Below are 17,689 nucleotides of genomic sequence, written 5' to 3' on the forward strand. Positions count from 1 at the left end.
GCTTTGCTGATAGTCTATGAGAGCACCATGAGCACTACTTTCGTTGAGAAAAATCTGAAAGTTCATTGGGCTTTAAATCACTGTACTTTTGTCCCAGATGGAAGAGATACAGTTAACTGATGTCCTGCAATAATTATTTCTAAATCATAATCTGTATGATTCTTTTTCAATTTTAAATTTTTTTTAATAAAGCAATTTCACGGTTTAGTGGTAGTTTGACTGCAGAAAGTACTCACCAGAATGTTTTTTTTGCTGCTGCAGGTACCACCACTGCTTCTGTGGCAAATGCATTTGCAGATTTTGACCACTAAGTGGCGCTATACTTCTACAAATAATCGGGAAAACGTATCCAAGCACATTTTTTGAGTAGCAGTCAATGTTACCTTGCTAGTGGGTTAAACATGACGGTTGCAGTAAGTGGATAATCAAAGAAAAACATTGTAGTTAAAAGAATTTGTGACCCTGCCTGTGAAAACCCAGCTAAAGTAAATTTTTTTTGTGATTTATTGTTTTCTAAATCACAATATATACAATATCATACAAAATATTATATACACAATATCATCAATATACACAATGTCATCAAAACGTCAAGGATCACTGCAGTAAGGAATTGTACCATCTTCATCTATCCATCTTACCATACCAGTCCTTTTTCTTATTGTTCCCCAGTCACGCATAAAGCAATTGTAAATTCACAACTGATTATTGGGTATTGAGGCAAGTACCACAGACATGGATTAGGTCATGATCCTGGATTCTTGCTGAACCAAAATAAGAGTGTAACAATTCCTGTGTCTCGCCGTGTTCTGCTCACAGTGAAGGGACAATATTCTATGGTGCGGCTTAATGGTGCTGAATATTGGGATCATAACACCTAGTTATGCAAAAAAATACATAAAATCATCCTTCATAAAGATGAGAAATAACCTTTATATCTTTAATATTGACTGAGTAAGGCTATGTCAACGATTGAAATCATAGTGAAATTACCGTATTGACCCGAATATAAGATGATGTTTTTTTCTTGGAAATACATCTGAAAAAACGCGGTTGTCTTATATTCAGGGTCTAGGCTTTGACATGTCAATAATACACCCACAACAATAGGCGGCGCCAAATACACATAAAACAAGTGTGCCATGAAATACGTAATGTAATGCGTGTTGTAAAGATCGCGAGTAAAGAAAACCTTACAGCTGCATGAGTCGTGACTGTCACGTTAGCTTGATGGGACCAAACTCCCTTTGTGATTTTAAAACGTAAGACAGTACCCAGATTTGAAGACTACAGTAAGATTTTACTTCTACTGTTAATAAGATTTTGGTAGTCTACTATTAGACGGAGAGCCTAAATGTCCTAATTCAGATGGGCTACCCGTTTTTTTTTTTTATGGTATATCAAAAAGTGTCTATTTTTTAAATGTGATTGTTGGTACATTTTACCAGTTTTTACCATACTTTCAAAACAAAAATTAAAATAGGAAAAACATGCAATATGAAAATAATTGAAGACAAAATGTGTTTTACTGAGAAAAAACAAGATTTGGTTTTTAAAAAGCCTTTTTCCAAAAGGTACATCTGGAAAAAGGGGGTCGTCTTATATTCGGGCCAATACGGTAATTGTTGAAATCAAACTTTGATGCTTGTTATCTCATAATTAGATTTTGAGACTTTAGCCTGGATTTCACAGACAGGGTCACATTTATTTTCAAGGAGCAAATTTTGTATTTTTTTAACTCATGCTAATACGTTTGATATTCAGAACAAATTCAAGCAGCATAGTAAATGTTAAGTATATATACAGTGGTGTGAAAAAGTGTTGGCCCCCTTCCTGATTTCTTATTTTTTTGCATGTTTGTCACACTTTTATGTTTCAGACCATCAAACAAATTTAAATATTAGTAAAAGATAACACAAGTGAACACATTTATGGATAAGGGTAATGATTCACATCTATATTTTATTACTTGAGCCAATGAAAAATAAATAACTTGCCCTAAACAATATTTTCTATGTCTATGAAAACTTGATTGAAGAAAGTCAATTAATTAAAATTATATTTTTGATCCAAACAAAAAATATATAGATTTAATCAAAACAAAGATTCTCATTTAAGAATATTATAAATTATTTGTTTTGTGATGACTGGTCGAGCTTTGTGTTTATTACGCACTCTAAACCCCGACAAGTTGAATTTACTTTAAAAAAAAAAACTTGAAGAAACTGGTTGCCCTAAAAAAAAGTAACGTGAACTTCAACGTTCAGTTCACTTAACTTAAAATATCAATTAAGTTGCCGTTATTATACCTATATTTAAGTTCCGTGTGCTAATTTCCAAGTTAAATCTATATCAGTTGTTTTATTTTTCCAATTTGTTAAACTAGAAAATTAAGAAAAAAAGCAAACAAATAAAAGAACATTCATGTAATTTTCGGTTTTATTTTAATTCAATTCCAAATGTTAATTTAAAAGCACAACAAAACATGAAAAAACTAGTTTAACAAACTAACATAAAACAGTCTATCTCAGAATCTCAACAAACGGCATCAAAACAATATGCTTTTATTCTACTCTGAGTTCACAATATTGGCAGTACTGAATTTTAGGTGCTAACTCACCTTTTCCGAGGTTGAGCATTACCTGCTGAATAAAATATTAAGTGCTTTTCATACACTTAGTCCAGGTGCAGAGCATAAATCAGTCTGAAAAAATAGACATAGAAGGCCTGAGATCGGTCAGTTCATCCATTACAAAAATGTTCTTCCAAGATGATTCCCACTCTAGCTGGGTTTAGCTGTGGACTTGCTTGATCAACGCTGAGGATTCTTACTGGAGTCTTGTCAGCTGCATCCTAACAGAGGAAGAAACAGATCGATAAAGACATTATCAAGTCAGTTAGATAATACTGTTGTCAAACACTCAAGATCATATGCTGCGTTCACACCATGTTCTACTTGGAGCTGTTCATGTCCTTTTACCGGGAACTGTGTGTTTCTATGGCAACACTATCGATGCCTAAATTAATCTGCAGCAGTCAGGTACAGTCACGTGGTACAAGTAGAAGCTCTCAGAAATTTCACAGATTACAGATGGAAATTATGAGTTCTACAAGAACAAAGATAAAAGATAAATGGCGGAAAATAACGTCCATAGAACCTACTTATCTAAAACAAAGTTTCCACATTCTCATCCACAGCTTCTTGAATTCACACACAATAACGGTGACAAAATGGTGTCGTTAAAGGGTCATGAAACCCCAGACTACTTTTTCTGAGATTTTAGCAGAGGTGTTTGTGTTGCACATAATAGAAGACAATGTTAGCATCCGATAATTTTAACAGTTGGAGAAAACTAGTTAATTTTAAGCTTTTTTGCGCTATTTTCATCTTCAGAGTGTTAAATCTACATCGTGTTGACATCACAATTTGTGACGTGGCAATGCGCCTCTCGGGCATGCAAGTGCAACTCCTATCTATTTGAAATGACCAAAGAAATCTGACAACAGCTGTGTCATAAATGTTGTTTCTTTTCTACAAATAGCGTTATAAAAAGCTTATTTTTCAGGCTAAGATCAACCAGTGCGCATGCGCAGCCCTAAGCGCATGTCTAAAAACGCTGACTCACTCCCTGCGTCTCAATGTTCATACTATCCATCCTAAATAGTATGTGAGATTAGAATAAGTGTGTCCCAAAGCATAGTATGTTGAAAAGAGTATGCAAAAAGTCCCGGATGGTCTACTATTTCAGGTCGATCTTTGAATTGTGGATCCGTGCACACTCTAATAGCTAATACTGCCCACAATCCATTGCGCTTTGGTGAAGGATTTGGTCCAGATCTACAAACACGAATAAAACGCGTTAGAAAAACTACAAACGTGGCAGATGCGCGCGATCGACGGTTAGGTAGAGAGGTTTGCAAAAAGAGTTTTGAGTTACTAATAATCAACATTTAACCTGGTAAAAAAACATTTATTTATTGTTATCCGTGTTATATTTCATCTGCAACAGCTATGTGAACTTTTATAAACATCCATTTGGTCGTTAACTTTTAAATGCATCATTATGCAGAAAATATGAGCAGAGTTCTCCGCATGAAAGACCCGTGACTGGCAGATCACCGAGCTACTTCTTTTCTCTCCAGTACGGTAGGAAGTTAAATTAAATGAAATGTGGAGGATGATAACTGTGACAAGATGATTGACAGGCCAGTTTACAGTGACAGGGTGCGTGTATCTATGCGACAGAGCGTCCGTTAAAGACGCAGTTGTGTGACGGGATAGTATGTCCCAAGGCTTACCTACTCTTCTACTACACACTCAAAAGTGTGTACTTTTTCTTCACCAAAAGAGTACATACTGTAAGGGCAGAGTATAAGTAGGCACACTGAGATGCAGCAAAAGTTTCTATAGCAACCGGGACTTCTAAAGGCAACTGCAGTGATGCGCTGACTTTACAATTAGCGATTGGTTCCTTCTTTCAGAAGGCGGGGCTTCCTGCGATTGAGCGGCCATATTGAGCGTTGCGTTTTTCCCCATTCAAAACTATACGAGGGACATGTCTTGGCTATTCTATAGTCTTTGGTTGAAACAGGGGCTTTCATGACCCTTTAACGGACTCGCAGCACCAGTGTGGGGGAGGCGTGGTCAGGAGATAAACGTAATAATTTGAGTTAATCCAACCTTGATATTTTACATTCGTCAAAACAAATGTCTTAGTTGAGCTCTTAATGAAAAATATTTATATTTATCAATGTTTTAAACTAAAAAAATATTACTTGAAAAACAAAACAAATAATGGTAAAGTTAATTGAAAGACAAATTATTAATTGAACGAAGTACTGCTTGAAAAAATTTTTTCAGTGTATATATTAAAGGAACAAATATCTCCAGCACACCACAGAAAAAAGACAGGCCTATATATATGTTCATGAATAAAGAAATCATTAAGCACTTTTTATTAATTCTAGTTAAAAATGAGCATGTTGCATTAATTCATAAGAATTATTTAACTTAACTTGTTTAATTAAAACATATATATAATATAATATAATAACAAAAATAACATTTCCATTAACTAAAAAATATACAAAAATTATCTGAAAAAAATTTCTAAATGAAAAAATTTAATTATTGCTTCTAAAAACCAACTAGTCCTTTCATTATAATCAACACGTTTTGTGAACAATTTTTTTAATATTTGATCTGTAAATTTTATAGTTGATCTGTACATTAAACAAGTCAGTGTTGGCTGAATATGGTTTGTGTTGTGTTGATCAAACTTCTCTTTCTTCACTCCAGTTATGTGCAGCATCTCTGTATTTGGCTTGATTAGTTGGGGTCTAAAAGACACTTAACTTTGAGCAATATCATCGATTTAATTGCCCTGATACCATCGGATGACAACACAACTTGAACTGCATTAAGCTGGATCGTCTTCCCCAGCCAGCAAACTTATGTGGAGCCCAGATGGGTGTCACCTGGGCTATCTAACTGGGGCCCAGCCAGTTTTGTCCTCAGTTTCTATGAGGGCCCCACATGGGTCAGCCCAGATGAGATAATGAAATGAACACTGCTCAGTATGCATACTACAGAGTGCTGAAAATAAGACTGAAGCAGCACTGCAGATCATTAGATAATTGGGTAACACTTTACTTGAAGGGGTGTGCATAAGACTGACATGACAACTTCATAATCATGACATGAATATGAAGGAGGTTGTATGCATGTTCATGACAACTGTCATTAAGTGTCATTCGCTCAGTTATGTCATTTTTAATGCAAATATGACATTATTTGACCTAACCCTACCCCTACCCTTACCCCTAACCATAGCCCATAACAAAGACATCTCAAACAATGTCATCTTTGCATTAAAAATTACATAACTGAGGGAATGACTCTTAATGACAGTTGTCATAAACATGCATAAAAAAACCTTCATATTCATGACATGTGTCATGTCATGATTATGAAGGTGTCATGTCAGTCTTATGCACACCCCTTCAAGTAAAGTGTAACCGATAATTAAGTGATTAACCGAGTACTGATTGAGCATTAGTGACGAACACCTGCTTAAGAAAAAAGAGACGAGCAGAAACACAACAACTACTATTGACTTCCAGCCACAGCCTGCAAATAAAATACATTAAATCTCTCAAAATCTCAGCAGAGGAGGATTAAACTCCACAAACAGCATTAACTTAATTTATTACTAACCAGGTTGACTTTATTTCAGTCAGATGTCTACAAAAGCTTTTATTGAGAATGACAGTGTTTTAGATGTTGATGCTTTATTGAAAATTGTATTTGTCACCATTATGAAGAATAGTGTTTGTTTTAGTTGGGCAGTTGGCCCTTAAAACTTTAACATTAGTTTTTCTCTGGCTGCTTTGTGTTTGTTGTGGCAAGATGAGCAAGAGAAGCTGTGATGATAAAAATATAGTCATCATGTAATGTTCTGATTCAAGAGACTAATATCTGGTGAAGATGATGTGTTAATAATTTCACATTAATAACACTAGACATATAAGTGTACATATCATTATTTAACAGTTCTGAAGAGTATTAAAAAACATTTTACACAAAATGCTTTGAGCTCCTGCATCATATAAACACACGGACATCAAGGGTTTTGTAAGACTAGCCAAGAGATATTTTTGTTGATTTTTTTTTTTGTGAGCAAAAGTGTGGTGTCGCATAATGTCAGTCTTTTGTAAAAATTTCAAATAAATAAATAAGGACAAGGAAAATCAGACTTCGGCGACTCCAGCTCCTCACTGTTATCAACAGGCAGCATCAGGTCCTTCAGCAGCTGATCTCCTATACTGTACTCCTGATCTCCCACAATCGGATATTCATCAGCACTGTACTTTATCAGTCTCACAGTAGACTCCTATTCACCGCAACTTATACTTATCTCATAGTCTGAATGTTAATTCAGCTGAATTGCATTTGTGCATTCGTTAGTTAGTTAGTTAAGTTAGTTAGTTAGTTAGTGTGTGTGCATTACCTATACATTTAATCAGTTCATGCATTCAGGGAAGCAATTTATGCCGCATCACATAAAATCTAATTTACTGTCACAAAACACAAATATAAAATACAATAAACACATATGGTGCTAACATATAACAAGGTACATACATATCTACACATTTACACAACCACGTCCTATACAATATATACAGGTAGGCTATATTATATGCCATTTACCATATTTATCTAAAACACACCTGCCTCTAAATACTTTCTTCTGTTGTAAATATTTAACAGCATTTGATACAAAAGATCTATACATATTTCTTATGTATTGTTTTTCTTGTTTTTCATTACAAACATCAATACTTTTTTTAAACCAATATACATTTACTTATGTTTATTTACATATACTTGAGATTTTAAGTCATGTTTTCTGAATATCAAAATGATGTTATGCTTAAAACAAGAAAATAAATATCTGCCAAAGGGGAAGCAAGTTTGTTTTAAGCAAGAACTCACTTAATTTTCATAGAAAACCAGACTTAATATCTTGTTATTTAGCACCTCAAGTAAATGTATTTTGATTTAAGAATATTTTTACTGGAAAACAAGACAAAAAATACTGAGTATGAAAATCTCAAAGAAAGGTACAGAAAGCAGCTCGTCGCTGGTGATCAAATGTAGCACAGAGAGCAAGGGTGAGTTGAGAGAGTAGACTGAGAGCGTTCAGAGCTTCTTCTCTCACTCTATATACAGCTGTGCAGAAGAGATGCCGAGGAAAATCCTGCAGTATCTTCATCCAGCTGTTCCTGAGAGCTGATTCTTCCTTCAGCCTGGATACATCTGGAGAAATTAAGACAGAATCATGTGCTTTAATGGCTCTGAACGCACTGGGCTTTAAAGGACCTGAATGACAGCCACCGGTGCTCAAAGTCAATGAATCATCAGAGGGATTGTAGCGCTGATGAAGATGAACTTTGGGACAGTTGTGATCTCTGCAGGTCTGTGCGGGCTGCTCAGTTTCATCCTGCTTGCCTTGTCCATCGGCACTGAATACTGGTACATTATAGATGTGGATGAAGGGAAGAACTCCAGCCTGGAATACAGCAGCTCTCACTCCGGACTCTGGAGGATATATGAAGGTAAGATGGTGAACACAGACAACTTGAGCTTCCTTTATCTCAAATGTTGTGCACCTGTTGCTTACATTTAGTATATTCTAACAGTGATCTCTCTTCATCTCCATTAAGAGGATTGCTCAGTTAATCATTTTACATTAAAATGTTCATGTGCATATTGAACATTTGCCTAAATACTGAGTACTGATGAAGTAGCCTGCATGAACTTACTGTGCATTTATTCATTATCCTCTTCTTACTGTTTAACATTTCATGTGTCTCATGAATAGATGGATAAAGTATTTTTTATCTCATTCTTGTAGCAGCACTAAACTGGCAAATGGTTTGACTGGTTGCAAAGAAAGTTATTTCACAAATATTCACAGATACAGTCCTCATCACTGGCTGAGTCTCCATTATGCACATAATTAATGTCTCGTCCAATTCTGTAGCTGTTTCATGGCACTAGAGGCAATTAAAGAGAGAAGCAGTTCCTCACACAATTCTAAATGTTTAATGTTAGATGCGATGTGATGACAGTTACTAAATCTGTCGCATAAAATAACTGTTTTCTATTTCATTCTAATTGCTGTAAAGATATTCTTCCCCCTTTAACACTGCTTTCTTTGTAAGGTGTAATATGTCGAGATTACCAAGAAAACTGATTTGCAGGCAGCTGTTTAAAGCATAATGGGTGTTTGCAACTTTTACTTGACTGGTGTTTCAATGTGACCCACAGAACAGAATGGCAGTTATCATGACATCTCATTCTACACGGACACCTCTGACCACACAGAGCAAGAGAAGCACCTTTTAAGTGAGTCTCTGAAAGCTATCTACACATTAGCCACAATCAGAGAATGACACTGGAAATAGGCTTGTTATGTATGGTTAGTGTATTCTCGGTCTCTTTAAGAGCTATATTCTCAGCATGACATCCATCCTGATCCATCACTGGCCCCCTTTATTATAAAAGAGATTGCACAATTATCAAAGCTGATGGTCTTTGATTAGTAGTCATAGAAAGGGTGTGCGCTACAGTATATTGACAGAAAAGATGATATCTCTATATTTTCTGGGATTTTGTCGATAACATAAATTAGAAGCTACTTTACTGAGTGTGATTTTGCGCTGGTTTGTGTTGTGGACAGATGACTCCCAAAGCTTTTCATATTCTTTATATTCTGTGTGGTGATTATTTTATAGCGGTAATAGAAACGTTTCCATCTTAAATTGATTTCCACTGGCAAGCTCACTTTCAGGACAATTTATTCTAAGCTTCTTAGATGTATGCATGATCTTTCATGTACAATTCTTACGTTTAATCAATAAGTTCAGTTAGAATAATAAGACACTGTAGAGGCTTTCACCCAAATTATATGAGTATCAATAAAATACATTTTTGCACTGCAGAAGTGGCACAGACACAGCATTTAGATTAATTTACACTTCAATTACAATTGCATATAATACTGCTATGAGATTAATGTTTTAAAAATAATATTGTTGTCAGACTTGTGTTCCTGTTTTGTTGTGTTTCTATCCCCGTGTGCTCCCCATGTCCCAGTTTCTCCCTTGTTTGATTGTTCATTTGATTCAGGTGTGTCTTGTCAGTTACCCTCGTTTTGTCCTGTATTTAGAGTGTTGTTTGCCCTATGTTCCCTTGTCCAGTGTTAAACGTCAATACTATGTGCTGCGTGTGTGTTCCTGCCTGCCCGATTTTCCCCCTTATTTGGATTATTAAAGACTGTTATTCGTGAATCTCCTGCGTCTCCGCATCCTTCGCTCCTGCACAGCAGACACCGTGACAGAACACTGTACCATAAGAATGAACTGGGCAGAGGACTTTATTTGGAACCTCCAGCAGGATGGACAGCCTTTGGAGCGATATGTGGAGGAGTTCCTGAGTGTTGTACAGTGGTGGCATTTCACAAAACCGTAGGGTATGGCAGTGGCGGGTGTGGGGGGGAGGGGTTGGGGGTGTCACAGTTTTGATAAATAAAAAATCCAACGGCACAACACTAAGCACTGAAATATAGGAAAAAATATAGAACGGGATCACGTTTAAACGTCGTCAGAGTTGGTATTGTGGCTTTATCAGACACTTGCACTTAACATTAAATGGAGTTGGTTTTTGACCAACGAATGACGAAGATCTGTTTTGTCTGTCATTAGAACGGCTGTATCTGAGGCAGCAAGTGCATCGCAATCGCTTTCATCAACTTACAGGTTATAACTTTTATTATAGCTATATGGGTGCTATAGTTTTTCTTGTCGTTTAATACACTTGGCCAAAATATCATGAAACGATGAAGCGCTATATGCACAGGATATTTAAAATGTACAAAAGTATATGGCTACAACTAGACGTTAAAAGCTAAGACTCTTCTCCTCTCTTCAAACACACAAAAACATTGACCTTTATAGACATATCTCCATGTGAATAAACAAAACGCTGTACTTTTTCAAACATCACATTTATTTACCCTTACATTGCGAACAAGCGTCAATCTGTCTCCAGGCTGTGCATGGCGCGTCAATCTGAAAGGAGGCGGGGTGAAGTTATGAGGTTTCGCTGACAGTTTCAGAATGGCGTTACGAGCTTTATTGACAAGCTCTTTTAAATGCTTTTCATTGGATAAATATTTGTAAAACCCTCAAACAGACACTAGACGTTAAAAGCTAAGACTCTTCTCCTCTCTTCAAACACACAAAAACATTGACCTTTATAGACATATCCCCATGTGAATAAACAAAACGCTGTACTTTTTCAAACATCACATTTATTTACCCTTACATTGTGAACAAGCGTCAATCTGTCTCCAGGCTGTGCATGGCGCGTCAATCTGAAAGGAGGCGGGGTGAAGTTATGAGGTTTCGCTGACAGTTTCAGAATGGCGTTACGAGCTTTATTGACAAGCTCTTTTAAATGCTTTTCATTGGATAAATATTTGTAAAACCCTCAAACAGACATAAGGAAGACCAGTAGCATTGATTTAAAATAATAATAACAAATTATAATAGAGATATGAACGCACAGTTAAGACACAGTTAATGCTTGCTTCCGGATGGGACTCGATGATGATAATTTGTTTCGAATCCTTTCTCCTGATGACTGTTATAGACCTGCAGGTGACTTTATTAATTACGTCCTCGATTTAACTGGCTTGGAGTTCTTAGTTGATGTATATAATCGTCCCGTTCCCATCCAGAAGCTTGTGGGTGCTTCAGCTCATCATCCGCTGGCACCCTCCACATACCGTCTCCACCTGCGCTTCCCCGAGTTCTCCTGAGTTCCTCTCCAGTCCTCAGCCCAGAAACAGCGAGAGAGAACTCCACTCTCAAGCCTGCCGGCCACTCCACTCTCAAGCCCACCGGCCACTTTACTCTCAAGCCTGTGATGCCAGCTCCAATCTCCTTAACCTCAAATCAAAAGAGGAGCTTGAGAAGGAAGAGACGGTTTTCAACCCAGATCCGCACTCCAGAGTCCACTCCAGTGTCGGATCCAGCCCCTGAGTCCGCTCCAGTGTCGGCTCTAGCCCCTGAGTCCGCTCCAGTGTCGACTCCAGCCCCTGAGTCCGCTCCAGTGTCGGCTCCAGCCCATGAGTCCGTTCCAGTGTCAGCTACAGCCCCTGAGTCCGCTCCAGTGTCGGCTCCAACCCCAGAGTCCGTTCAGGTGTCGGCTCCAGCCCCAGAGTCCGTTCCAGTGTCGGCTCCAGCCCCAGAGTCCGCTCCAGTGTCGGCTCCAGCCCATGAGTCTGCTCCAGTGTCAGCTTCAGCCCCTGAGTCCACTTATTTCATCAAGTTCAGTCCTGAATCCACTACAGCCCAAACAAATACAGAGTCCGTTCCAAGCCCAGAGAGGGCTCATGTCCCCACATCCAGCCCAGAGAGGGCTGTTGTTCCCACGTCTGGCCGTGGGAGGTCCTCAGATCCCGAATCAAGCCCAGAGAGATTTATGGATCATCTATTTTTTGTTGCCAAAAGACAGCAATATTGACAGTATTAACTCACAATATAACTCATAATATAAATGTCTTGTTTATTGAACTGTTGTATAAAATCAATAAACAAAAATTTTTATAAAATCATTATCACATTTGCAGTCATGCTGATCTTTGAGAAAAATGTTTGTTCGTTTAAAATTGCTTTAAAAATGTATGGAAAAAATTTATACATGGGGATTTTTGCCCCTATTTAATACATTTTGGGGTCCCTCTGACTGCATTCTACTAGGCTATCATATTTGTTTGTATTTTGTGAGTGAGTAACACTCAATTATGTCAGCTTCCACATTGTTAAAACAACAATTACGATATTATCATAGACAATACATATCACACACCCCTAGTGGTCACTAGTTCAAACTCACCGAAACTGAAAGGACAAATTGTCCCCTGTGCTTCAGATTTCTATAATAATAATAATAATAATAATAATAATAATAATAATAATAATACATTTTATTTATGGGCGCCTTACATGGAACTCAAGGACACCTTACATACAAATAAAACACATAAAACAGTTAATAAGCAACAATAAAAACCCACAATCATATCTATACAATCATGCATAAAAATATCACCGGTATGCCTGTCTAAAAATATGGGTCTTCAAACGAGATTTAAAAATTGGAAGATAGTTACTATCACAAAAATCTTGTGGAAGTAAATTCCAAAGATAAGGAGCAGAGTAGCTAAAAGCTCGAGAAACCATAGAAAAGATAATGTATCCGATGATCTAAGAGTTTGAGAGGGAACATATGTTAAAAGTAGATCAGATAAGTAGGAAGGTAAGTATGTTAAAAGTAAATTTCATGTTATGCAATGCCTTATAAGCAATAAGCAAGATTTTAAATTTGACACGCTGTTTAACAGGAAGCCAGTGCAGATGTTGAAGACCAGGAGGTATGTGTTCCATAGTAGGAGTTCTAGTAATTATTCATGCTGCTGAATTTTGCACTATCTGTAATTTGTGTAGAAGTTTAGCAGGAAGACCATAAAAAAGAGCACTACAATAGTCGATACGTGAAGTGACAAGAGAATAGACCATAATAGCAGTGCTCCTCATTGAGAGGGCTGGCCGGAGGCTCATAATATTACGTGTATGATAATAAGCTGCCCGAGTAACCTTATTAATATGCGCTTCAAAAGAAAGCGCTTTTTGTCGAGGATAACACCCAAGCTCTTGACCTGAGTTGAAGAAGCAATTATAGAACCGTCACATACACATAGAAAAATCACTGGTCTTTGAAAAAAAAATTTTTTTGTTACCAACAAGAAGTATTTCTGTTTTACTACTGTTACGTTTAAGAAAGTTGGTTGAAAACTAAGCTTTAACTTTAGACAAACAGTCAGGAAGAGACAATGGAGGAAGTATAGCAGTAGGTTTTGAAGACAGGTAGAGCTGGGTGTCGTCTGCGTAACAGTGAAATTGGATACCATATTCTCTAAAAATATTTCCAAGGGGCAATATATAGAAGATAAATAATAGAGGGCCCAAAACTGAACCCTGTGGGACACCTGTAGTAATACGTGATAACTTAGATTTTAATTGGCTTAGTTGAACAAATGGAGTATGACCCGAGAGATAGGATGAGAACCAAGCCAAATGTAGCGTCTGGACCAATCAAACACACAATATATATTTTGTAATATCCTTCGGGTCATTGTGTATGTTGTCTTTGATATGTTTATACTGTTTTATGCAGGCTTATGATGTAACCACTCATTCCTGTCATCTTACCTATATGTAATCCTACCATGTTTAGTATCTATGAACTCACCTTCTGATGATCTAAACGAGCGTGTATATTATATGTGGGTACATAGGCAATATATTAGTGTCCTGAGAATCTTTAGTAATTTCGATTCAAGTTCCATATGCAAATTACCATGCTTCCACACAAAGGGTCATAAAAACTCCCCAGTATCTCCAAACTCCCACTTGGGATTTTGGCCTTCCTCATTGGACAAGCCCATCTTGAGAGGCATGAATCTTCTCAGACCTTAAAGGCCTCACATCAGTGACCCGCCCGGAGTCAGTGGTTTGGTTGAATTCTGAGAAGATGAAGATGCGAGCTACAACGCTCCAGGACACCTTAAGTTTTGTGCCAGGTCTTCGGCCTTGACTTTTCCATTCACCGAGATTCTCTGACGCAAACTGGTTCTTTTTCATCAACCAACTTCAGCAAAGATCAATTTGAACCTTCAGATTGCATCAAACCTCTCTTTCAGACAGATGAGACATGCAAGTATTCAAACTTAGTCTTTGTGTGTGCGTGTGTATGTGAATGTTAGACTAGTTTCAGTGTTTATGTAGTTAATAAAGTCTTACTTGTATCACACTTGACATTGTTCATTGTTTGCTCATAACTGGAGTCCCTAATCATGCAGATTTATGCTACAGGCTCTGTGTAGAGTTGTACAGTAAGAAAGTTATTTCCCTTAACTAGGCAATTAACATTCTTAGAATTGACAGACAGTTGACCCTGAGAGGTCAAGTAAATATCTACAGCGGATCTAAATATTTATAATTAATTATAACTAGTTATGATTAATTATTCATATTTCCCCATGAGCTAATTCGCTACACAGAGAAGTACGTACAATTCCAATGGACTGCAATCTGTCTAATATAATTTCATGGGAAATGTTGTGGACCGCTGAAGTTAAATCAAGAAGAATTAAAAGGGTCATATGATGTTGCTAATAATAACATTATTTGGTGTATTTGATGTAATGAAATGTGTTTATGCGGTTTAAGGTTAAAAAAGCACATTATTTTACACATGCTGTACATTATTGTTTCTCCTCTATGCCCCGCATTTCTGAAACACGTAAATTTTTACAAAGCTCATCGGTCTGAAAAGCGAGGTGTGCTCTGATTGGCCAGCTATCCAGTGTGTTGTGATTGGCCGAATATCTCAAGCGTGTGACGGAAATGTTACGCCCCTTACCACATTGTGATGCCTTGTCCCGGCCGGAGCGACGAGACAAAAACATTAAAACCCATTATAAACGAGGCATTTGTTGCATCCAGTGGGGACATAATTACGGATTATAATGACTTATACTGTCTTTTTACGCGTTGCATTGCATCACGCCGCGTTAACATAAAACCATGTTTGCATTTGTGATCGTAGAAATGACAAACGCTACTCTACACTGCTCAAAACGTGCATTTGAATCGTCAGTGGCAGATTCTTTAAATATAAAAAAACGTACTTACAGTCTGTGAGTCAGAACAGCCGACATTGTAGTCTGCTCTACCAGGATCAAGAAACAGTCCTCCATAAAATGCGCTGGACACATCGGAATATTTGGGTTGAACTGTTCTGGAACCAGTGCATATGTGGCAAAGTCTGCAAGAACAAAGTCCCAGTTTAAGGAGGCAGGAGAGAGTGAGCGCATTGGCTTAGCTCAGCTGATGTGTATCCTGCGAAAGAAGATCATGGTCCTCCGCCGAGCAGAGGGGCATCGGAGGCACCATCGTGAAAGGGCTCAAAGACGTGCTGCTTTTATAGCCGATCCCTTTAAGTTCACTAAGGAGTTGCTGGGGCAGAAGCGCAGTGGAAAGCTGGTCTGTTCACAGGAAGAAATGGATCAATATCTGAGTAATACATACAGTGATCCAAAGAGAGAAGAGAAGTTGGGACAGTGTGACATCTTAATAGACCCTCCTGGACCAGAGACACAGTTTGACTTGTCAGATCTGCAGATCAAGGAAGTCAGAGAGGTGATCCGCAAGGCAAGAGGAGGTTCTGCACCTGGACCAAGTAACACCTCATACAAAGTGTACAAAAACTGCCCCAAACTCCTGTTTCGTCTGTGGAAGATTCTGCAAGTTTTCTGGAGAAGGGGAAGAATCCCAGAGCAGTGGCGAGTGGCTGAAGGGGTATGAATCCCAAAGGAGGAAAACTCAACTCATTTTAGATCAGTTCCGCCTAATCTCCCTGCTGAGTGTAGAAGTGAAGATCTTCTTCAGTGCTGTCTCCAACCGGTTATGCACCTATTTGGCAGAAAACACCTATATCGATACGTCAGTACAGAAGGGTGGAGTTGCAGGTATTCCAGGCTGCTTGGAGCACACTGGCATAGTGACGCAGCTCATTAGGGAGGCCAGAGAGAATAAGGGCAACTTATCGGTCTTATGGCTAGACCTGGCAAATGCGTATGGTTCCATTCCTCATAAGCTGGTGGAGCATACACTAACCAGGTACCATATCCCCAGCAGAATTACAGACCTCATCAATGATTATTACAGCAATTTCAGAATGAGGGTCTCTTCAGGAGCAACGACATCAAGCTGGCACAAGGTTGAGATTGGGATCATTACAGGATGTACTATTTCTGTCATACTGTTCTCACTATCCATGAATATGCTCACCAAGTCTGCTGAACCACAGTGCAGAGGCCCCACAACAAATTCGGCCCAACGACAACCACCCATCAGGGCTTTATTGGATGATCTTACAGTCACCACAGAATCAGTCCCAGGATGTCTGTGGATTTTACAGGGCCTAGAGAAGCCAATGGAGTGGGCCCGTATGCATTTCAAAACTGCCAAATCAAGATCATTGGTACTGAAGAAAGGGAAGGTGGAAGATAAACTAAGATTCCACATTGCAGGCACAACCATCCCAACTATTTCAGAAAAGCCAGTCAAGAGTGTAGGCAAGGTGTTCGACAGTTCTTTGAGAGACACAAGATCGATCCATGCCACCTGTACAGAGTTAGAGTGTTGGCTGAAATCTACAGACAATTCAGGCTTGCCTGGGAAGTTTAACCCTTTGGGGTCGACTAACGCTGATACGCGTTTTGTGGCAATTCTCCTGATAACACCGAAAATAACTTAAATTACACTTTCAGTTTTGATCTTACAGATAAGAGCAATACATCAATCGAATCTGTAAAGGGTCTACTTTTATTTGTAAACACACATAATAACAAAAAAACTTTGTGCATTTATAAAATAAAGAAAACAAACAGGGTGCTCTGTCTGCCGCCTTGGTCTGCGTGATCTTTATTTAGAAACGCGTCCATAAAATGAACTGTAACTCAGCAAACACTCAACAAAGAGACATGAGAGATATATCTATAGAAAGCTTGACATGTCTACTTTTAAACTAAGCAAGTCTTATCGAAAGCAAATATTCTGTGATAAAGTAATCCATATGAAACCAACGCAATGTCCAGTCTTTCACGTCTCCCTTCATTATCTCTAATGCAACCACGCGCTGAGTGCGCTATAGATATTATAATCATCCACGTGAAGCGTGTAGCATTTGGACCAATCAGACACAACTTTTTGTTATATTTAACAAATAATATCTAACTCCCCCTCACTTAACCAAATGGCCAATTACGAGGGTCTGTGAGAATAACAGTGCAAAAGAACCTGTTGCAAAGAGAGCCAAAGCATATAAGCAGCCCACTTGGTCATGGAAAACAAAGACTGAAGTTGACATGTTCCACAGGCTCTGAGATTCCTGCCTGCACAGGAACCCGGACCACAGCTAAAACCATGTGATGCACACACTCCCAAAATGATGTGATAGTTATATATTCTAAATAAACTACAAACAAAA

At 38.0% G+C, this 17,689-nt stretch overlaps 1 protein-coding gene across 1 annotated transcript in view; it reads left to right on the forward strand.

Annotated features, from left to right (window-relative positions):
- The first annotated feature begins 7,943 nt into the window (after positions 1-7,943).
- Positions 7,944-17,689, forward strand: part of LOC107552107 (transmembrane protein 235) — a 27,087-nt gene continuing 17,341 nt past the window's right edge. Inside the window, exons 1-2 of the mRNA XM_016233934.1 lie at positions 7,944-8,121; positions 8,837-8,914. Of these exons, the coding sequence (XP_016089420.1) occupies positions 7,944-8,121; positions 8,837-8,914 (256 nt within the window). The remainder of the gene's footprint in view (positions 8,122-8,836; positions 8,915-17,689) is intronic.

Source organism: Sinocyclocheilus grahami, unplaced genomic scaffold (genome assembly GCF_001515645.1).
Source record: "Sinocyclocheilus grahami isolate Dianchi unplaced genomic scaffold, SAMN03320097.WGS_v1.1 scaffold441.1, whole genome shotgun sequence".
Classification (NCBI taxonomy): domain Eukaryota; kingdom Metazoa; phylum Chordata; class Actinopteri; order Cypriniformes; family Cyprinidae; genus Sinocyclocheilus; species Sinocyclocheilus grahami.